Below are 23041 nucleotides of genomic sequence, written 5' to 3' on the forward strand. Positions count from 1 at the left end.
AATAGATGAATGGATTAAGAAACAGTGGTACAACTATACAATGGAGTTTTACTTGGCCATAAAGAAAATGAAATTATGGCATTTGCTGGTAAATGGATAGAAATGGAGAACATCATGCCAAGTGAAATAAGTCAGACTCAGAAAATCGAAGATAGAATGTCTTCTCTCCCAGGTGGAAGCTAGAGCAAAATAAAGAGGCGGGGGGAGGATCAGATATCTTAATGAAATAGGGAAGATCCATAGAGGAAGGAGGAGATGGAGAGGAAGAGAGGAGTAATGGGAAAGGAGAGAAAATACTGAATGAATATTTTAAAAATTATGGTATGTGCATATATAAACATACCACAGGAAATTTCACCTTTATGTATTAGTGGAAAGAACCAAGCAAAAATAAACAGATGAGGGGCTGAAGTTGTGGCTCAGTGGTAGAGCTCTTGCCTGGCATGTGTGAGGCCCTGGGTTCAATCCCCAGCACTACATATTAAGTAAGTAAATAAATAAATAAATAAATTCAAGAGATTCATTGACAACTAAAAAATATATATATTAAAAATAAATAAATAGATGAGTGAAAGGAAGACCAGTAGAGGAAGGAGACTGGGAGTGGGAAGTGGGAAGGGAAAGGTGAGGAACATGAGCTGAGACTTAATTCCATACATGCACGATTTTGTTGGGATGAACCCAACTACTGTGATGCTCTAATAAAAAATTAAGAGCTGCTACTTGAATTAAGAGTATTAAGAGTAGACAAGGCAAGGAACAAGAATCAGGAGAAGTCCAAGGGTTCCACTCTTTTTCCCTTTCTGGCTGGGCTGGCTACTTTGCATCTGCCTTTCCCGACCTCACACTTGGCCCTTCCCTGCCTCCATCTGTGCCCCAGGACCTGACCCATATGGGATGCCAATGGGCTCCCGCGACTTCTGGCTTCTGGTTGGTTTTACTGCTGGAAGCACCACAAGAGATTGAAGAGCACAAGGAGAGGAGAGCAGGATATCTGTTCCCCTCCGCTCCTTTCTCCTGAGTCACTGGGACTTGGCTTCCTCCTACAAAGGCCACAGTCCTACCTGAGGCCTGCCCTGCATCTTAGTCCCTCTCTCTGGGGCCCTGTAACTGCTTCCTCCTCTTGTCCCTTCAGCCCTAGGGGTGGAATACCCCTGCCCACTGCCATCCCTGGGTGCTCCACAGTCTGTGTTGGTTCCCTTACTCTGCCCAATACTTGTGAGCTGTCCTGTCATGAATTGTTCTCAAGTACCCCTTCTGAGTGTGCCATCTGTTTCCTGTAGAGACCCTGATAGAACTCCAGCTACGAAACCTTGACAAATAACCAACTTCTGGGAACCTTGGTCCTCACAACTAGGAATGAGCATAACTGTATTTGTACTTCTCAAAGCCATTAGCAGGCAACATCTGTGGAGCCCAGCACCTTGCCTGACACACAGCAGACACTCTGCCATGGACAAAGGGTGTCTGACACGCCTGTGAGCTTTTTTTATTCATCTGTGATTCCACAGCACCTGCAGCTGGTGATGAGCGCAGTGCACTCTGTGTACTCAGGAAATGTGATTCTGTGTTCATCAATCTCTCCTTGGCCTTTCTTCCTTCCCTTTGGTTCTGGAAGACAGATAAGACAAATAAAGCGGCTCTAGACATTGGTCCCCCCATGTCCACCAACCCCAGAAGCTTAAAGTCAGTGTTCCATGGTTTCCTACCTTATATTTTTGACACCATGCAAGGAAGAAGGACAGATTTTTGTTGTTTTTGTTGTTTGGTTTAGGCTTGTTTGTTTGGTTGGTTGGTTGGTTTTGAGACAGGGTCTCCCTAAGTTGCCCAGGTCGGCCTTCAACTTTGGCCTCTACCTCAGCCTCCTGAGCAGCTGGGATTACAGGCACCACCATGCCCACCTGAAGATACCAGTTCAACAAGGTAGTACTACAGTAGTATTTGGAGACTTTGTGCTTCAAAAAAAAAAAAAAATAGCACTCTAGATCCACTGATTTCCCCTGGCTTAGAAGCTTCTACTGCAGCATCAGCCTTCAACACTGTTTAAGCCCAAGAAATGAAGCACTGACTGCAGAGAGGGGCACACACAGATCTCAACATGCATCCGGGGTGTTCTGGGGCAGAATACTGTGGAAGAGGCAAGCCTTGGCCTCCAGGGCTTTCTGCCCCTGCCCTCAGCAAAGACTTCCCATGACCAAGGAGAGTCTTCACAATAGGCCTTAACATGCCTGCCAGCTCGTCCCACGTCTGCTTCTATACAGCCTCTGCCCAGCCAAACTCTGTTCAACACCTCCTCCCAGACATGAAGCTCTTTCTTCACCCTGCTCTACCATTTGCACACCATGTGCTACATTTTATTGCAACGGGTCTGTCTCCCCAATAGATGATCCTAATCTCTAGCCTTGGTGGAGCATTTACCATGTGCCTGCTGCTTCACAAACACCTCAGTTAGTTCTCACAGCAACTCTGGGAAGTAGATCTCTAGATCCACAATTGCGTGGCTGCAGAAGTCGACTGGTAATTGGGGGTTTTGTTTGTTTGGCACACGGCGAGCATTCAGAATGAGTCAATGATAGCTAATATCATTTTGACATTTGAGAACACTCAAAAGCAGAGACTTATTGAACTTGCACATGGTCACACAGCTAATCAGTGACAGCTGGGAGTCACATGTAGGCCTTTACACAGCACCCAGCTTGTGCCTGGTGGGCCAGGGCCACATCACATGCCACTCAACGACAGGGACTTTGTCTGGCCTCAGTAGAAGCCTGGAGAAGGAAAAAAATGGATGCTTCATTACTGTATAGCCCAAAGGATTATAATTTGATGACAATCATTTGCAAAAAATGGAGTAAGCTGAATTCTCCAGTATCTATAGAGATCAATCTTCTCATTTATGACAAAGATGTTTTTGCCACAAGTGTGCTAGGGGGAAAGCACATTTGCACAAGCCTCTTACGTAAAATAGGCTTTTAAAATAATCCCCTTATTTTATAGTACTCCTGGCATGACTTCCTCTTGGAAGTCTGTATGCAAATCAGATGTTTGTAGAGCAGATTGATTTACATATCACAGGGACTCTCCCTTTAAAATAATAATTTTAAAAAACCACTACTATATATTCCTTGGGGAAAGGAAAACTGCTTCAATAAAATAAAATCAGTTCCCAGTTTCTCTCATACAGAGGCCCAACAGGTTATTCTGCTCAGATGGCTTAATTCAGAGGTTTTAGTAAAAGGGCCAGTTGCAGAGGTGTAAATAGGGTGAAGGGACCTAGAGAGACTGAAGCTGCAAGAAGCCACTGCTGCCTCTGGGTCTTAAGGGACAAGAAGAGGAAGCAACCTCACAGAACCACGAGGGCTGCTGACAAGGCAGAGGAGCTGGAACTGGAGCAATGAGGAGTCGGTGCATCTGTGGTGCTTAAGCAAAGATTGAGAGAGAGAGGGAGACCTGACATCTCCCTCCTCTGATCTGCCAGTAACCTTTAATGACCAAACACGACTGGAAGCCAGAGGGCTAGGATCCCATTGTAGGGCTCGGCTCCCTGGAGAAGGACAGAGCCTGCATAAGGAAGAAGGGTATTGAGGGATGCAGAGAATAGCCTGTCTGGTCCACCCTCTTGCAGCTTTTCAGCGTCCACCTTGCCCTTCACCTTGAAGAAAAGACTCTCATCCCAACATCGTTGAGGCACCAAGTCCCATAAACTGTGGCATCATTGAAAAAAAAAAGAAATTGCCAACCCAGTCACACTCCATCTGGAATATGCCCATGAGGTGAAAGAAAGGCAAGAGGAAAAAGAAAGTGTCCAGCGGTCCCTGATTTACGATGGTTCGACTTAATGATTTTGGGACTTCACAACAGTGCAAAAGCAGTGCACTCTCAGCAGAAACAACTTCAAATTTTGAGTTTTGATTTTTTCTCCCACATTAACCATGGACCATCCTCTCTCACTCACCATGCTGGATGCTGGCAGCTAGAGCAGTTTCCAGCCAGTCACTTTATCACAAGTGGAAACAACTGATACTCCACCGTGCACTGACTCAGTAAATAACGTGACATACTTAGCACTTTATTACAGAATAGTGTTTGTATTAGATGATTTGTCCACCAATAGGCTAATAAGTGTGCTAAACATGCTTAAGATAGACTGGGCTAAGCTATGGTGTTCTGTGGGTTACATGTTATAAGTGCATTTTTGACTTTCTGATAATTTCAACGTGCAATGAACCCATAGCCCATGAGAGCATCTTTATCATAATTAGATGAGGCAAATATAACACACCTCCATAGCTGCTCCTGGAATCCAGATCCAGTATCATAGCTTCCTTCTTTCCCAGTCCACCCTACCTTCTCCTCACCCTTAGCACCTCAGATGGTTGGTTTTTACCTGATAGAATGAGAGAAAATTGCCAAGAGGGATGGTGCACACTTGTAATCCCGTCTACTCAGGAGGCTGAGGCAGGAGGATCATAAATTTCAGGCCAACCAGAGAAACTTAGTGAGACCTTGCCTCAAAATAAAATAAAGAGAGCTGGGGGTCTAGCTCAGTGGGAGAGTGCTTGCCTATCACATGCAAGGCCCTGAGTTCAATTCCTGGTGCTGCAAAAAAGAAAAAATGAAAGAGTGAGATCTTTATTTCCACAGGATCTGAGCCCTAGTGATCCCACTTTACTGGAATGTCATGGTTTTGCATTAACCATTATGATCGTATACGAGGCTGAGAAGTGACCCAGTGAGTCCCCAGACTCTGGATGGTTTTTGTTTATCGTTGGGTAGCACTAACCTAACTTTCCTATGTGATTATGATCAGTCACTCCTGTCAACACAGTACCCCCCCTGCTGATGCAGTGGTATGAGGAGCTTAAAATACTCAAGGACAGCATGAGCTTCCAATTTAAGAGAACCATCTCTGCATTCCCTGGTAGAAACCAGGACCCCAAGTGCACTGACCCAAGGTTGGGAGGACAAGAACCCAAGATGTAGGTAGCTTGTTGGGTGTAATGGTTTAGAAGTGAGATTGGGCTGCTCCTGTCTTGCCCTGGTTCTGAGATTAGGTATTCTGGATACACAGAAAATCACACTATGTTTTTAGCACATCCTGTAGGACAGTACCCCCAACTTTCAGAGTATTTCCCAGTTCTTTTAGGAGCTTTATAAGGTCATTCCAGGTTCTATAAAGCTTCTGAATGATGGTTACATGGTAAATGGTTAAGTTTGACAGCAAGAACCAAGGGTTATACTTCTCTCGGTGAGTTTCTTGGTGATTTAGAGGCAATATCACGAAGGAAAGCAGGACAAGGAGGCCCCTCCAGACTGCATAATGGCAGCTACTAAAACACGGTCAGTGGCATCTCCAGGCCCAATTCTCATTTACATGGAAGGAAAGCTTGCTTCCAAGGGCCCTAAATTCTCTCTCTTCCCTTTGTCCTTCTCATCTGTTGCCCTCCTGCGACCTTCCAAGGGCAGAATGGCATCACTGGAAGAGCATGAGCTTTGGAGTGAAAAGTCCTGGGCTCAAATCCCAGCTCTGCAAACTGTGATTCTGAGCAAGTCATCTAATTGGCAATTTTCTAGGGACTAAAATAAGGCTATCATGCCTATCTCATAAGGGTTTGGGAGCTTTAGAAGTTAAAGAAACCAAGGTAGAAAAAACTCAGTCACACAAAGGCACTTGATAAATGTCATTCCCTTCCTCCCGCCTGAATGATGTACTTCACACCTGAAGCATCGATTTTAGAAATTGTTTATGACAAAATACACGCCTTAGGTGAATTTATAAAATATTGCCAGAAGAACTTTCTCTGGGCTCCACCTTGCTGCCCACAGGTTTACCAGCAAATTCTACAGCTCTGGGCTTTTCGACTCCTTGTCTTTGACTTTGACACAGGGACAGTTCAACATTCTTCTCTGTCTCAATATGTCTAAATCTGCCATTTTTGGTGCAAGGCAAAATCCCTCCTCTGGGCTTGAGTCCAGTTTTCTCAGCAGATGACTTCTTTTGCTAAGTCCTAGCGCTTACAAATCATCTTCTGGTTTAATTCAACCCTTGGCCCCAGTACACACATGTGTGTGAGACCAGAGAGGCTTAGGGGAACGATGTTTGTATGTAGCCCGCTCTGAATCTCTCTCCTACTTGGAAATTCTGCACTGTCGGGATTATGGCTTGCAAGCGACACAAATCAACTCTGGCTTTCTTAAGCCCCAATATTTTATTATAAGACTATCAGGATCCATAGAATAAAGAAGAGGCTAAAAAAACAGGCTTGAAAAACAGGTGAAACTGACAGAGACTCAAAGAACAAGGCAATAGGGACAACAGCAAAGCTACCATGGCAGGAACCACTTTTTCCCTCCCTCTGGAAAGTGCTTGATTGGTCAAATCTAAGTCACCTGACTGGCCCTGGTTGGACCACAGTAGTAGGAACATGGGGTCCCTTTAGGTCCTATATCTGCAAATGAGCTTAGCCTCCCACCAAATCAGGGGGCTACATAAAAGGGGTCCTAACCAGGCAATAAAAAAATAATGGAAGACATTACATTACATTTCATGTTCATTTACTTGTTGATTTTAGGCATTTTCATGCTTTACTTTTTTTGCGGGGGGAGGTACTAGGGATTGAACCCAGGGGCATTTAACCACTGAGCCACATCCCTGACCCTTTTTATTTTTTTTATTGTGAGAAGTGTCTCGCTAAGTTGCTCAGGGGTTCACTAAGTGGCTGAGGCTGGCTTTGAACTTGTAATCTTCCTGCCTTAGCCTCCCCAGTGGCTGGAATTACAAGCATGTGCCACCATGGCCAGCTTTGCTTACTTTTTTTTAAAAAAAAAAAAAAGAAAGCTCGTTATAAATTATATAACATATATATATATAGATAGATAGATAGATAGATAGATAGATAGATAGATAGATGACACTTTCAAGTCATTTGAAAATGGAACATGTACTAGACAGGGTCTCAGAGGGCTGTGGATCGGATAGAGGGCAAGAAGAAAAGATCCCGCCAAGTGTTATTCCTAGCAGAGTTTCTGCCTCAGGGCAGGCCCAGACAGTTGGGAAAAAGTCCTTCCAGCAACACAGGCAATCTTCAGGAAGCACAGGAAGCACCAAATTTGTTCTGTTGCTGGCCTCAAACAGGATGAGAATGAGGTCTCACTCAGAACGAGACTTTAGTCCTCAACCCTAGATTCAATCATTCATTTCTTCTTTCACCCACCTCAGAATCTTGGCACCTCCATCTCCTCACCCCTTGCATTCAATCATCCCTGATTCCCGTAGTGTTTGTCTTCTACACAGGTCTCATGGCCAATCCAGCTATCCATGGCTGCCCTGCCTCTGGTGCTCATCAGCTGCTGCCTGAAAATAGTAAAAACCTAATTCGTCTCCTGCCTCCTATCCAGAACATTCTATGCACCCCTCCAGCCTCCGAGAGCTATCTACCTACTGTGCTATCCATCTACCACCCTTCACAGTTCTCTTCAGATAAAGCCCAAGCTTTTTCCTGAAAGCCCACAGAGCCCTCTGCAAACTTGGCCTTGCCTGCCTCCCAGTTCCCAGCTGTCCTTGTCCCCTTCACATTCTCCCCTTCACCATGGTCCATGCTGTTCCTGTTCTGCACGCCATGTCCCTGCTGGCTCCTCCACCTGGAATGCCCACCCACCCTCTCCCCTGTACCTCTGGGCACCTGATGGTTCCTACTGAGCTTAAGGACCTAGATGGAGAGCAACTACAGGAAGCCTCCCATGACTATTCCCAGCTGGGTTGGGTGCTTTGTCCCCATGGGTGTCTCATAACACCCATCCCTATGTCTCACACTGTCACATGGTTTTAGCTCTCATGGCCTAACCACTCCCTGCAGGTCTGTGCTCATTTCTGTGTTAAAGGCTACTGTAGAAGATCCCCAGGAATACAGCAAGGGCGTGCCACATCCCTATTGAGACAATGTGTGAATAGTATTCTAGAATAAATTTTACTACCTGTAAAACTGCCAAAAACGGAATAAAAGATTAGCACTTCTCTTGCTTAGTTGACAGAGGAGGGGGAAATTTTAGGCTATGTACCATCTCTTCAATAAATACATAATTTTGAGACATTTAGCAAAGGCTTTTATAGCAGACCATTTTAAGAAAAGCAGATGTTTAAAAGACTAAATTATTTTTTCAATTACTATCAATAGTAAAGCCTGGTTGAAAATATTATGTCCCTTAAGGGACTGAATTTCTCAGGCTGTAATCAGGATGGAAAGGAAGATGAACATTCTGTGCTTCTTTTCAAATGATTTTCTTCCTCCTGAAATGAACGTACTGTTGTTTAAAAGAAATTATGGGCTCATTTTATTTTTATTTTTATTGAATCATCTGAGAGAAGCAATAAAATGGTTTGCAGTTCAGAGCCCCCAATTGTTAGAGATTTTAATCCCACACACAGAGAGACCTCATTTGTGCCAGGTGCTGGGTACAGAGCAGGGAGCAGAACATATCTACAGCTCTGGCTTTTGTCAGATGAAATGACAAGAACAACAGGCAGAAAACTAGAAAACACTCAGGAAAAAGGACAGGAGAGAACTGAGTTCTATTTCCCAATGAAAATTTATGATTATTATTAATGATCTTCTCACATCATTGATGTGAAAGATCATTATTGTTAATGATCTTTCACATCAATGATGTGAAAGATACAATCAGCTCTATAACGTGTGTGAGTACAAATAGGAAGATAAACACCCAACAGGCTAAGTGACCTCTCCAGGATCAGGGGAGCTGACTCACACAGGAAACACACCTCACCTGACTCACAAATGGCACCTAGTGATCCCCAGGGGCAACCAGTCAAAACATGCAGTGGTGACAAAAATTTGTCAAAAAATAACACACATGGCTGGGGTTGTAGCTCAGTGATAGAGCACTTGTCTGGCACATGTGAGGCACTAGATTTGATCCTCAGCACCACATAAAAATAAACAAATAAAAACAAAGGTATTGTGTCCATCTACAACTAATATATATATATATATATATATATATATATATATATATATATATATATATATATCTCACAGCAGATCTGCATTTAATCTGATGGTCAGAAAGGGACTTGAGGGCACCTAAGTCTTTAAATCTGTAGTTTCCCTAAGACTCTGGCGGCCTTTGTAAAGTAACTTCTTTTTTGTTTTAAATATTAATTTTTTTAATTGGACACAATACCTTTATTCCATTCATTTATTTTTATGTGGTACTGAGGATTGAACCCAGGGCCCTGCATGTGCTAGGCGAGCACTCTACCGCTGAGCCACAATCCTAGTCCCTAAAGTAACTTCTTAAGGAGCTCTAATATTTGATATCATTTCTCCTGTACTCTTGGATCAAACTTTATTTGATGTAAAGTCCAAATAAAATCCCATCACTACAAATGTGTAAATCAGAGAATTTGAATTTTACTACAAACTTCGCATTTCTTGGGGACATTGGTCTATACAACTAGGTTAATGGCACATTCTAACCCTGCTGGTTTGTCTCATGGTACCCACTTCCCAGGACTGTCTTAATATCTGTGTTCCTCAGTGGGCATCCTTTCTTGGGCCTTTTCCCTCCTTGCAGGTAAAGTCACCTTCAGGTGCGTTCTGATTTTTAAGCTGAATTGCACGGATATATAACTATTAGTTGTAGTTGGACACAATACCTTTATTTCACTTACTTATTTTTATGTGGTGCTGAGGATCTCACACATGCCAGGTGAGCGCTCTACCGCTGAGCCACAACCCCAGCCCTGAACTGCACGTTTTGGCCACACCTGAGCCTCCTTCTTTTCATCTGTAAAATGGCAATAACAATCCCTACCTTGCAAAGTTATGTGAACATTACTGATATTAAGTAAGTAAGCCAACAAGCACAATACCTAGATGAATTTCAGCCCAATTTATATTTGCATATGTAAAGTCCCAGAACTAAAATTTGCTACTCAGCCTTTCAAGATACCATTTGAAGGATTATACATACTCTGGTTTGAACTAATTTCAGGCACTAGTTTTATATTGAAAGCTATGCATCCATAACACATTTAACATCTTATTTTAAAACATATGTTCTCTTTTTAAAGCCACTAGAGGTTTGGCCTTCCCTTGGTGTGAGTGTCACAATAACATTCATTTCCTTATGCTACACAAAAGTCAGCAGTTGTGTCTCCAAACTTTTTTTTGCTATTTACTAAAGAAGAAAAGAATTTCCACTCAAACTGAGCCAGTGGTCTACAAAAGAAGGAGGATTATAGTAAAATGCCCTTGACCCTCTCTCCAAAGCAGAACCAGGCCCACACTTGAGGAATGCCAAATGATTCTCATTAACGTAATGAGCATATTTTCAGTGACATGTGTCTGACCGACTTCAGTTTAGTTGGCAGGACTTGTGGCAGCCAGAGACCCAAAAATAACTCACAGCTGGCAGTTCCTGCTCGAACACACCTCACAGACGCAGTTCACACTGTTTCAAGGAAGCCCAGCCCTGAGCAGATGGGGTGTAAGGTCATATGCAAATTGTTGTGTCATTATACATGCATTCCTGTGACAACGGTCAAATTTAATACTCTGAGTTTCTCTATCTCCTCTTCTATTAAAATTCATTCTAACTTGAACAGATTTTAGTTTATTCTTGCCTCTGCCCCACCCAATAAGCAAAAGTTATTTTTAACTTACAACTACTGCTAAGTATTTTTCACACACACACACACACACACACACACACAAAATCCCTTTCAGAAAAAAAGAAACTATGAAAAAAAAGACCATTGCATTTCAGTGAGGAGAAGTCTGTCCCTCAGTCAAAACCATAAGCAAATGTCATTTTGGTTTAAAAGCAACAAAGCACTTCATATTTATCAAGTTTTTCACAGTATTTTCTAGAGACAATGCCTCTGAACACTCCCAGGAGGAAATGAACAGGCTACATCTATGCCTTTGAAAATTAGTCATCTATGTTTTGTAAAGAATAAGGACATTTACAAGCTCAATAAAATATAATTAATAATGGACTAGCTATCTTTTCACTATACTTTTCCTCTAAGATGCTTTCTGTATTTGGAAGCTAGTTGAGTGAGCCACGCTTCATGCCCTCCAAACCTGCCATTGATGTGAAGATGGGTGTGGACTTAACCAAATAAAAGATGGAGGTAAAGATCTTGCACAAAGATAATAGCAATAACTACTTTCCGTGCTGGCCATGTTATAAACACATCATACATATTGTCACAATAAATCCTGACAACAGCCCTTGAGGTAGATGTTATAGTTATTCTTATTTTACAAATGAAGAAAGTATAGTACAGGGAGGTTAAATAACTTGCCAAAGATTGCACAAGTTTATAAGTAGGGAACTCTGACTTGAACCCAGTCAGTCTGGCTCCGATCAAAGTTAAAGACAGACCTGGGTGCCTGTTTGAGTTCCACTACATACTTACCAGGTGATCTCAGGCAGACTGTGACTCAACTTTTCTGAAGCTGTTTCCTCATCTGCAAAATGGGAACGACAACTACTAGCTTCCAGATTGGTGACCGGTATTAGAAAGGATTGTGTTCACAAGGTACTCAGCACAGTGTCGTCAGCATGGTCAGCATCTGCCACCAGGGCAATAGTACATTCAAATTTCTAAGATGCTACCTCTTGACGACCTTCCCTATTTGTCTCACCAACAGGTAAGTCACCAGTGTTAGAGAATGCACAGGGTTGGGAGTTGGGGGTGCTGTCTTCCTCCTCCTCACCCTGCTATGCCTATAGAATTAATAAGATATCAATAGGTGAGGTCTTGGAATAATAGCTTCCAGGTCAGACAAAAACATTTGGTGAATAATTGATTGCCTGCCATGTACCATATGCCATATAAGGTATTGAGGTAACTAAACTGCTAAGACTCGTCCCTACCAGCAAGGGGCTTTCGGTTCCATAGAGGAGAAGCACAAGTGAAACATCAAATACCCAGCATGCAATCTGAGCAACTGTTCAGGGAACTGCGTAGGACTGGCTAGGTGTCCGTGCAATGGAATACGGGGCCACAGCATTATTCACATCATCAGGCCTTGTCATTCTGTGCCTTTTGAAGTCCTCTGAGAATCCACGGCAATCTCTTCAGCCTGAAGCTATAACACTGATAGTGTTGCCTTTTGTGATTCTCAAATGCTCAAAAATACAGCCTTTAATTACAGAATCTTGGCACAGTCAAACCAACATCTGATGTGAAAGTCACTGAGTTTGATCCTGACACCGCCCAACACATTCTTTATCTTGAGTGGTCCAGCATTATAAGTCTTTCTAGTTGAAACCATATGTTTAAAATATACCAAGTTATATTTCTGATAGTAGAGGAAATCTAAGGCAGTGAATCATACTTCAGAAGAAGCCTGAGTTAAGATATGAGAGCTACTATTTTTTTAAGTAGGAGAAAGTTGAAGAACTCTCAACAAACATGATCTTCCTGAGATTAGCTCTTAGACCAAAAAAAAAAAAAAATAGGGCAAATTTTGTGATTTCCTACTTGTGCTTGAATTTTATGTTTAAAAAAAAACTTTTATCAACTTTCAGCTACTCAACCTTTTGTAGCATTCAGCTAAAGACACAATAATGCTGTGTAACAAAAGTTCACAAAAATATCAATGGCATTCAACAAGAAACATTTATTTCTTGCTAACACAATGATGTCATTCAAGCAAATCAAAGAATGGTGGCTAGCCAGGGTATGCTTTTTTCACTGAACTAGAAACATAAAAGGTCAACCAGCAAGCACACACACCATATCCTCTTCTCAGATCACATCCACTAGCATCCCACTGGCCAAAGCAAGTCCCATGGCCAAGCCCAATGTCATGAAGTGAAAAAATACACATCACCCACTAAGAGGCCATGGCAAGGGAACGGGTGCATAACAGTACTACAAAGGTAGGAAGAATTGGTACTAATAATCCAATCAACTATACTTCCTAAAAATCCTGAAGCATAGACATTAATGGTGCCAATTGTTCTTGACAGTTGAGAAAATGAAGTCCTTGACAGTTGAGAAAATGAAGTCCTTGACAGTTGAGAAAATGAAGTTTATTAAGATAGAGCCAGCAGTATATTGCTACTCTAACAAAATTCAAATTGAATCTTTAATATTCTGGCCCTCTATGGCTTCTATAAGGATATTGCTTACTTACTAGTAACTAGCATGCATCTTTAATAATCACATCCTTTAATTATTCTTCCTTGCAAATAATCTGTTCTCCCCAATAAAAACCAAACCCAGCACTGTCTCATCTCTTAGCATGTTTACCATTTGTTTGGGACCTTTTGCAGTGTTTTTACAAGCTATTTTTTACTATTACTACACTAATAAATTATTTATGGTGGGAAACCTAAATTGAAAAACCCTGACTTCTTGGAAACAGACTTTATTAAAAACATCTCCTTCCCCCTCCAGCACTAGCCCCATAGGGTACAGTTAGTTTCTCTGCTTACTCTCAGTCTTCCAGACTGCACTGGACAGTGGAAGAGAAGCTCCGGATGGCTGCAGAGACAGGACTAAGAATCAAGTCTGAAGCCATTCTGAAGCATGCTACTGCCCTGTGCCATCCAATCACCAAATGAATCCAGCTGTCCTGCGAACTAGAGGTGATAAAGGGCCAGAAGTCACCTCATGCCACAGCCTCCCGTGTCTATTCACTTATTCATACAAGAAATGGTTACTGAAGATCAACTCTGCACCTGGCAGGGTTCTGGGCTGGATGAGTGCCAGAAGAGGAGGACCAGCTCTCACGGAGTTGACATTCTGCAGAGAGGGGCAGATTGTTACCAAAAACAAAAAGTAAAAGCAAACAGCCATAGTTTCAGATTGTATTAAGTGTTGTTGAAAAACTGGTCTTGTGGCTCTGGGAAGGTTACTGGTTTGACCACCTCTCAGGGCCCTCAGTCCCTTCAATCGGGATAAGTCCCATACTAGACCCTTCGCCGTTAGCAGGGTTAGGTTAGAGGGCTTCCGCACCCGCGCTGGGCACCTCCACGCACCGCAGTCCTAGGGTGGACGTTCCGGGCCTCTCTCTCCACTCTGTCCAAAATGAAAACAAAACGCGAGACCTGATACTCCCCCCAGAGGATTCAATGGCTGAGGCCGAGAGGAGGACGAACCGTGGAAAAGGAAGGAGAGGACAGTGGTTCCTTGGAACAGAAACACAGCCCCTGCTCCCTAGCCGGGGGGTTGGGACAGTGACCCAGGCTAAGAGGCCCTAACCCTGCCCCCCAGCTGCTCGGTGCCGAGCCAGGAGCCCAGCGCTGCTCGGTTAGGGTCCTCGGGGTGGGATGGGGCTCTGTTCTCCAATCCCATCCTTATGTCAGCAGATGCCTCCTGGGCCTCCTTCTTCCCCCTTCCTTGCCATCCGGGGAATCAGGCCTACAGCGGGCTTGTTAATGACAGCTTGGGGGTGGGGAGGGGTGGAGTTTGTCCCCTCCTCCCGATTCTCCGACCCGGGATCCTTACGAGGGGTGGGGGGGAATCCTAGCCAGGAGAGAGGACTGGAGGCTTCGGCCCCTGCTCTGCCCCCGGCTGCGCTGAGCCTGGCCCCCGAGAACTGATCTGCCTGAAGGGCTCGATCTTGATGCTCTGGGAGGGAGGTGAACGGTCCTCCTCCCCACACCTGCCCTGCAGTGTGACCTAGGCGCCGTGCCGGCCTCCTCCAGCTCTCCGCCAGCCCGGGAGCCGCAGGAGGACGGTCGCGGCTTCCCGAGCGCCAGGCCTCGCTCCTCGGGCTGCGGCAGCTGCGCCCTGGGGGCTGGGAGGGGGCGCGAAGGTGCCAGGGGACTGAGGGGTGGTGGAAGATCTGGCCTGGCAAGGCAGCCTCAAGTTTCCACGGGCGCGCGGTTGTGCAACGGCGAGTGGAGCGGGAGCCGCGGGCGCCTCAGAAAACTAGCCGAGCCCATAAACAAAGCCACGTGGCCTGGGGAGGGGGGCCGGGCTAAGAGCAGGCGCTCTTCCGGCAACAAAGAGCCCCGGCCAGCGGCCCAGGATAAATACTGTGGCCCCGACAGCCGCGCAGCACTCCCGGAGCTTGACGCGCCGCGCGACCCTCCCCAGAGACAGCGCCCTCTGAGAGCGCAGGGGACCGGCTCCGCACCCCCAAACCCTCAACCCTCCACGCCAGTGCCCTGCACTTCCAGACATCGCGGGCCTTGCACCCGGAGCATCCGCCCGGGGAGGCTGGTCTCCGACACCGCCAGGCCGGTCCAGTCTGTCAGTTCGTCCAGTCAGTGGGTGGCGTCCACTCTCGGTGCCATGCCATTCCTTGGGCAAGACTGGAGATCCCCCGGGCAGAGCTGGGTGAAGACAGCCGATGGCTGGAAGCGTTTCCTAGATGAGAAGAGCGGCAGTTTCGTAAGCGACCTCAGCAGGTGAGGGGACCCTCCACCTTCTAGCCAGGCAAACCTGACCTGGGCTGACCTGGGGCGCGCAGGGCAGATGAATGAGGATAGGTTGGGCTGGGACAGGATGTGGAGGTGGGCCCTGTCCGAGGGTGTGGGAGTGGGTTGCCCGGACTTCTGCAGAAATCGCCAGAGCACTGGAGACCCTGAATTTGGGTTCTCTTACTACTGAAGTCAGCTTCTCCAGGTGGACATGACTTCTTACAGAACCCTGGATCCCTCTGGAACCTGAAAATTGCAGATCTTGTCCACAAACAAGCACGCAACTCAGGCACCTTCTGCCTTTGGACACCATAGACCAAAGGCATTTGCACTTATGCAGGCGCGGGCGAGTGGGCTGTGCACCTTTCATCGCCGGGGTGGCGGGGCTCAAAGTGTCCAGTCGCGTTAGTCATAAGTCTAGTGACGATTGGACGTGGGTCCCATCGTGAGCGCTCCCACGCTCTTCCCACGCACAGGCGACAGCGGAGCGGGCAGAGAAAATGAGTAATCTGGAGGGGCGGCCAGATGGTCCCTGGGGCAGCAGCCTCCTGGGCGGACTTCCTCGGTGATGGTAATGTCTAGAGGCTGCTCAGAGGCAGACGATGAAACCCACAAACCCCATTTCGGGGGCAGACGAAGCACTAGCCACCTGTTTTCTAAGTGGCCCTTTCATCAGTCTTGGTACAGTGAGCACACTCCCATTTCTAGGGATGCCTGCCAGCTGCAGAAAGACCCCTGGGGACTTGAGGTCTCCCCTGAGTTCTGCCAGGCTGGTGGAAAATCTGAGATCCTCTGAGTTCCATGCTCAGCTTCGTTAACACAAATACAAAGAATAACTTATGTGGCCCTGAATCAAATGGTCGTGGGACCATTTGAATGTTTGAGAACAGGATCCAGGATTGTCAGTTTCTCAGAGGGATCCTGGGTTCTGAAAAGAGTCATGTTCACTTGGAGAGGCTGACCTTGACCAATAAGAGAAATCATTTGACTAGTGAAGAAGGTGATGAAAGCTGATGGGGGTGGGGAGGGGCTGCTGCAGCTGAGTCACCCTTGGGTGTCTTTTCCCATTGCCTTTGGTTAAACCACTGGCCCCTGCACCCTTAAATTGACTTCAGTGGAGAGTTCTGTAACTGGGCCAGGTTCCTGCTGACTGAGATTTACCAGTGGTTGTTTGGATAAAGGCTGAGCAATAAATTGTAAGAAAACTATCAAGAAAATGTGGTTGTTTTGGCAGCTTGACCTCCAGAGCCTCCCATTTGTTTGTGATTTGTAATGCATCAAATTCCCTTTGTCCATGAATGAAGAGAAACAAATTATTTAATGCTGAGATCTGTCAGTAGAGACAAGAGCATATTAACCTTTATATTAGAGATGCTTTGAGGCAGTCCCAGGGGAGTTGGAGAGCACAATACAGAAATCTTATTCACAGAAAACTTGTTTGCAGAAAAATAAAGGCAACTGCTGTCACCAGACTATGCCTAAATTATTCTCCCTCCACTAAGTGGGAAGGGGATAGAGTGGAAACTTTCTTCCTCCCTCCTTATCCCTAAGGAATAATGATCTAATATTCTGGGACTTTCTGCATAAAAGTTGAGATTCTTTCTAGGATGGTGCAGTAGGGATGCAACCAGCTTTGTATCACCTTGTCTCACCCAAATACATTTGTAGGGTGGTGGTTGATTCTGTTCAGAGGAAGTGTTCAAAAATGGGGAGCCTGCAATTCAATAACTGCTCCTTGAGATAAACTGGTGTGCTCTCCTCAAGAAATAGTGACACCCCCCCCCTTCTCCACAGTATGGAGAACCTGAAGCTGTTTTAAACTCCCAGATGTTTAGACTAAACTGGGATCAGGTAGCTTCCAGGCCCCTTTGTCCCTTTGAGGAACCTCCTCCCACTTTACACCTTCTGAGCTCCAGCTGTCACACTCAGCACTCATGGTTACTGATAGGAGCAATTGATATAGTGCCCACCTGTGTCCTCTGATGAGTCAGAGTTTGGGAATCTTTGTGTAGTCTCCCAGCAAAACAGCTGGCTGTTTGTTTGCAGGGTATATTTTTTTCCAACAATTGTAAACAAACCCTTCCTTACTTAGCAAAAGAAGTCTGCCAACTTCTTAAAAGCAGTTGGCCTTCTGAGGTCTCAGTTGGTAATCTCAAATATCTCCACTGTTTTCCGTCTTGGTTTCTCTGTGATGTCAGGTTTGGGCCCAGTGCCTGGCTATGCAGGTGAGGTTGAATGCCTTCTCCTGTTCTGAGAAAACAAAAGGAAGGCCCTCAAAGAAAAGGTGGGGGACCATAAACAGGACTACAGAGGTATGGGATCCTTTTACCATTCTCTCGAATTCCAAGTACCAGTCTGTGAGCTGCCCAATAAGAGCAAGGAATGAAGGGTGCATTTGATGGTTCTTGGCCTGGGGTTATTATTCAATGTTGACCATTCTTGTAAGCATAGCACTCCTGTTCTGGACTCCGTTGGCTGCTCTGTGGTCCAGGCCCCTGTCTTCCTCCAAAAAAAAAAAAAAAAAGAATGTTACAAATCCTAGGGCAGCCAGGTGCCTCCCAAGACCATGAAAGGCTCTGAAAAACTTAAAGCAGAGCCCCTTCTCAAAAAGTTGAAAGTATGTAAGATAGAAGAGGAATGGCAAGTGTTAAATTTGGTGGCAGTTTAAAATTTCAAGGCAAGAGTTGAGCATGAATTGGTCTGAGCCAAGAATGCTTCAAGGAAATGGGGTTGAGGGGACCATACTGCCCTCCTCACCACCATCACCACCACCCACATCCACCCCCAGGATGAGTAATGTTGGCTCTATTTTCCAAGCCTGCACTTCTGCAGCTGAAAACTCACTTGACTGTTGCTTTACTGTGTAGCTAAGTCTAGACCAGGAAGCAGGAAGTTTGCCTTGGTGCTTTGGATAAAAATAATAGTTAAGATTTTATGAGTGCTTACTATGTGCAAGACACTATTCTAAGAGCTTCATACACTAGGCTGTTTGTCTCACAGAGTAATCTGGGACTAGCTTTTGGCCATCTGGATATGTCTTACAGAAAATTAGCATCGAAATCTCACTGGCCTTAATCAAGGCTATGTAACTACTTTGGGGCAGGACATGACTTTATTATTTATTTTTTATTGCAAATGAAATAAGAAATGGGGTTCTATTTTTTTTCCAATCCCTCCTTTATCTGTTGCTAATGTGGTCTTATTTATAGTATTATTTTGACATCTTTCCACCTTTTCTAAAGTTGTCTTAGAGTATCTTGGTCTGTGTTTGATGATGATGTGGGGCTGCACAGGGGAGGTACTTCTTATTCTAGGCCTGGGTCTATAAAAATCAAGATAGTAAGAACTGACTACAAAATAGCAACATCCTGGCTATTATTATTGAATTTGGTAAAGAAAGCAATCTCCTTAAGATGGTTTTGTTTATTTTTTTTTTTAAAAAATAAATGCTGTGATTCCTAAGTGGTGGGTTTTTTTTTTGTGTGTGTGTGTGTGTGTGTGTGTGTGTGTTAAAACTTTCAGTTGTAATTTTCCATTGGCTTTGCATTTCCTTGAAATGGACGTAATTGAATTCTCAAAATAGCCTCTAACTGAATATATTATTGCTTAAAAGAAAACATATAAGTAGGCAATGTAAACAAATGCCATGGCCCTTCCTTCCAGGCCTACCTCCGGAATTCAAAACCTAATACCAAAGGAGAAGTATAGGGTTTCCCTTTGGTTAAAACTTTTCTACATCCTACAGTGAGAGAGCATCATCAATTATGCAAAATTCCTTTTAACTCCCTTTTGAAATGAGTCACTCGGGCTTAAAGCAGGCTCTTAGTGCTTCTGTGAAGGCAGCAAATGCTTGAATTCCCTGGAAGAATGTTTTCAATTAGAGAAGAATGAGATGAAATATAAGTATTTACAATTTCTAAGGAATGGTCACAACCTGTGGCCCCAGCTCTGCAAAGTTTCTGCTGAACCTTAATTGAATGATGGAGACTAAGATAGCTTCATTGTATGGTTCCCCATACACGGAATTTCTAATGTAGGTTTTTGTTGTTTGGAAGGGGTATGTATGTACACATATACGCAAGCAAACTGTCTTTAAAAATGAGCCTTCATGTGGTATTTTTGCACACAGAATGTTCTAGCCTTGCTTTGGTACATCACAGACCCCTTCAGCCACCTTCTTTTTCTCTTTTCCCTAGCTTTGAGTAAAATTTCCTAAGTTAGCCTCAGGGACTCAAGAGTTCTGTTGTCATTGTTCTACCCCTTTCTTCCTGCTGACCTTGGAGGAGATAATCCACTGGCCAGTGATTTGTACCCCTTCTAGTAATGCAAGTGGACAAACACACGCTCACATGTTACACAAAGCCTGGCCCAAAACATCCACCCTTGGCTTGCTTAAGAAAGTGCCTCTGACAGAGGACATTACCCTATTTGAAACCTAAAAATATCCTGTTTCCCTGAATGAAAAGGAGAAGGCTAAGACATTAGGAAACTCAATCAATGGTATTAAGTATGCTTTTGAGAAGGAAGATTAACAAATGATTGATGATCCACCACATCTTGGGTCTAGAAAAGTTATGTGTCATATATTACTAGGCATTTCGGTGTAAGCCTGTAAGATACTTATTATATTAATTGAAGTGGGACTTAAGAGACTGTCACAGCAAAGACACTGAAAACCATTTCAAACCCTCTCTCCTACCACCTTCACAAGGCATGGCGTGGAGTACAGGTGGGCCTCATTTGACCCAACAGATGCAAGTCTAACATGATATAAATCAAAGCACATTTTAAATCAGCAGAGAAAATTGAAAAACTCAAGGACTCTAACATATTGATGATGTCACCAAAAAAAAAAAACACCCCTAATTGATGTTTTACTGTGATTGAAAATCGTACCTTGTGTACTTCATATGCGTTGAGGGAGTTAGAGAACCTATCTTTTCACTGTAGCTCAATATTTCATCCTTTCTGAGAAAACTATTTAGAGATTCACTTTGAGGTCACCTAGCCAGGTGGAATAGAACCTGTCACCCCTACCACAACCTGCTGCAGGAAATGGACACCTGGCCCCAAGCTGAACCTGCCCATCCTTTGATGACCTGTGAATTGGATAGATACGCCTCTGTATCTTTTCAGACCTTCTAAATTTATGAATTAAGGCTTTACCTTGTTTTAGTTAGAACCCAAGGTCTTCACTTTGTAGCAGGATGCTTAGTTTTGGTCAAGGAAACTAAACAGCTAGCACTGTACCCTAAACATCTGCTAGAAGTGAAATTCATATGTCAGATTTTTGTAAATGCAGTCATTTCTTAAAGATATGATGGGACTAGGGGTATGGCTCAGTGGTAGAGCCTGGACAAGACCTTGGGCTTGATCCTCAGCCCTGCAAGAGTAAAGACATGACAGGCTCATAATAGAAAAATGGGCTTGGGTATGCCTTAAATGGTGGATTCCATGGTATATGAATTATATCTCAATAAAGTTGTTTTAAAAGAAGAAAAAGCGGGTCTGGAGTTGTGGCTCAGTGGTAAAACACTTGTCTTGCACATGTGAGGCACTGGGTTCGTTCCTCAGCACCACATAAAAACAAATAAAATAAAGGTATTGTATCCATCTACAACTAAAATATATATTTCAAATAAAAGAAGAAAAAGCAGCAACTTGGAGGAGCTGCCTTTGGAAAATGTAGGCACTGTACAGTACAGTGATACCAATAATGGCCCTTCCCCCATTTGTGGCTTTTGTTTAAAGTGACATTGTAGTACCCTGCACTGCCCTTAGAGAGGGAAGTACTGTGTATCAAATGACAATGGCAGGCCTTGTTAGAGGATTCAAAAGAATTAGAAGCCCCCATCCCTGCCTTCCACACAGAGGTGACAGTATTTCATCCTAAAAAAGAGAAGTGTATGCCTGTGTGGACTTCTTTTGAGTAATTATTTTATTGTTTTCTCTTGTTTGAGAAGCCTGTATGATTGTGCTTTATGATCCCATGTGTTATTTATAGAAACAACTCATGTTAAAGTGTAGCTGTCACAGCTCATCCTCTTGTCTTGTTACCCATAGTTACTGCAACAAGGAAGTATACAACAAGGAGAATCTTTTCAACAGCCTGAACTATGATGTTGCAGCCAAGAAGAGAAAGAAGGACATACTGAATAGCAAAACCAAAACTCAATGTAAGCCATTTGTTTTTAACTTAAGAGGAAAGTTGTTTGAACAGAGTTATCATTGGTTCTTGGGGGAGAAAATTTCCACGTCGAACATCAGACATCACAGAAGTTGCACCCAGAAATCTGACTGTGCATTTTGCAAGCAAGATCAACTTATTCTTTATAATCTTTTTTATAAGTTATTTGCTATTTAGGGTGTTTTTTTCCCTGTGTGTCACTTGTATTTGACATAGGCCATATAGTTATTATACGGTGATGCTGTCAGCTAAATCAATTCCAGCAACTACTTTTATTTGGACTGTGTTTTGAAGCATTGAAAATAGATTTTTTTCTCTTTCCTTGTAAATTAATATATCTAGATGCTTTAGTTATTAGCAGAGGGTATAAAACTCTATTAATAAACATGAATTATTTTAGTTTATTCCATTTCAACTGCATGTTATCTGTTGTACTTTTATGGATTTATGTAAGTTTTAGGTTTAACATTTAAAACAAACTTATATTTGGATATTAGATTTTCTTTTAATTTTGGGGTTTGATACTAAAACTGACTATTGACGATTTAAAATGCTTTAGACAAAGAAAATTATAGCTTCAGTATTTGTATGCTGCAAAAACTCAGCATTTGTATCCTCTTAGATTGTCACTAGAGTCGTCGTCCTCGTCTTTTTTTTTCTTTTTTGAAACTTTTTAAGCTTTGGAATAAGTGAGGAAAAAAGAGTCAGTTTAAAATCTTGAGCACATGACCAATTTTAAACAAGCTGTGTTTTGTTTTTTGTTTCTGCAGATTTCCATCAAGAAAAATGGATCTATGTTCACAAAGGAAGTACAAAAGAGGTGAGCACTGACCTGTTTATTAAACCTTCATGCCTAGCCTTACACCTCCCTGAAGGGACAGAGAGAATCAGGCAGCAGCTTTACCTCCAATCCTGCCATCTTTGGTGCATATGGTGAAGGCCAGCAGCCTGTGGCCCAGCCATCAGAGTTTGGGACCACAGGGAGAGAGAAGCAAAAGCCACTAAGTGGACTCCCCAGTAGTCCAGTGAAATAACGTATGTAAAAGTGTGTTATAAAGATGAATGTATCCGTCTCTCAACTGTAATATGAAGCAGCTCTGGATCTTTCCTGAGGCGGTACTTCCCGTTAATCTAAGATCTCTCCAGACATTGTTAAGGGTTAGTCCTGCAAGGGCTAATCACTATATCTAATAGAAGTTTCCAGAGCCTGCTCAGCATGATGTCAGAGGAGACAAGACAGTGCATTCACGACTTTTGTATGGCACTTGACAAACCATTTTGTACCGTTTCTCTCTACACAGGCACTTGCTCAGACAACTAGGACACAAGGCAATATGGCAGGACGATGGGATTTCTATCGCTACTGGGGATCTTGGAAAACTTCTAGTTCACTCAGTGTTTGAGGCCCAGAGAGGGTCAGAACAGACCACCCAGATATGCAGA

General features: G+C 43.8%; 1 protein-coding gene and 2 long non-coding RNA genes across 4 annotated transcripts in view; 1 reads left to right on the forward strand and 2 right to left on the reverse strand.

The window, feature by feature from the left end:
- Positions 1-1464: 1464 nt before the first annotated feature.
- On the reverse strand, positions 1465-7634 carry LOC144365284 (uncharacterized). Its single transcript, XR_013423588.1, has 2 exons — positions 7215-7634; positions 1465-1611 (listed from the first exon to the last, which is right to left on the reverse strand). It is a non-coding gene; the product is annotated as an uncharacterized LOC144365284 (long non-coding RNA).
- A 5002-nt stretch (positions 7635-12636) lies between these two features.
- Positions 12637-15012, reverse strand: LOC144365422 (uncharacterized). The gene is made up of 2 exons (XR_013423828.1): positions 14023-15012; positions 12637-13786 (listed from the first exon to the last, which is right to left on the reverse strand). It is a non-coding gene; the product is annotated as an uncharacterized LOC144365422 (long non-coding RNA).
- Fbxo32 (F-box protein 32) overlaps positions 14699-23041 on the forward strand; it is a 35885-nt gene continuing 27542 nt past the window's right edge. The window contains exons 1-3 of one of the 2 annotated variants that reach the window (XM_078016730.1): positions 14699-15399; positions 21475-21587; positions 22369-22418. In XM_078016730.1, the coding sequence (XP_077872856.1) occupies positions 15284-15399; positions 21475-21587; positions 22369-22418 (279 nt within the window). In that variant the 5' untranslated portion in view covers positions 14699-15283. The remainder of the gene's footprint in view (positions 15400-21474; positions 21588-22368; positions 22419-23041) is intronic. The other variant, XM_005316178.5, reaches the window with a different exon arrangement.

This window comes from Ictidomys tridecemlineatus, chromosome 7 (genome assembly GCF_052094955.1).
Source record: "Ictidomys tridecemlineatus isolate mIctTri1 chromosome 7, mIctTri1.hap1, whole genome shotgun sequence".
NCBI lineage: Eukaryota > Metazoa > Chordata > Mammalia > Rodentia > Sciuridae > Ictidomys > Ictidomys tridecemlineatus.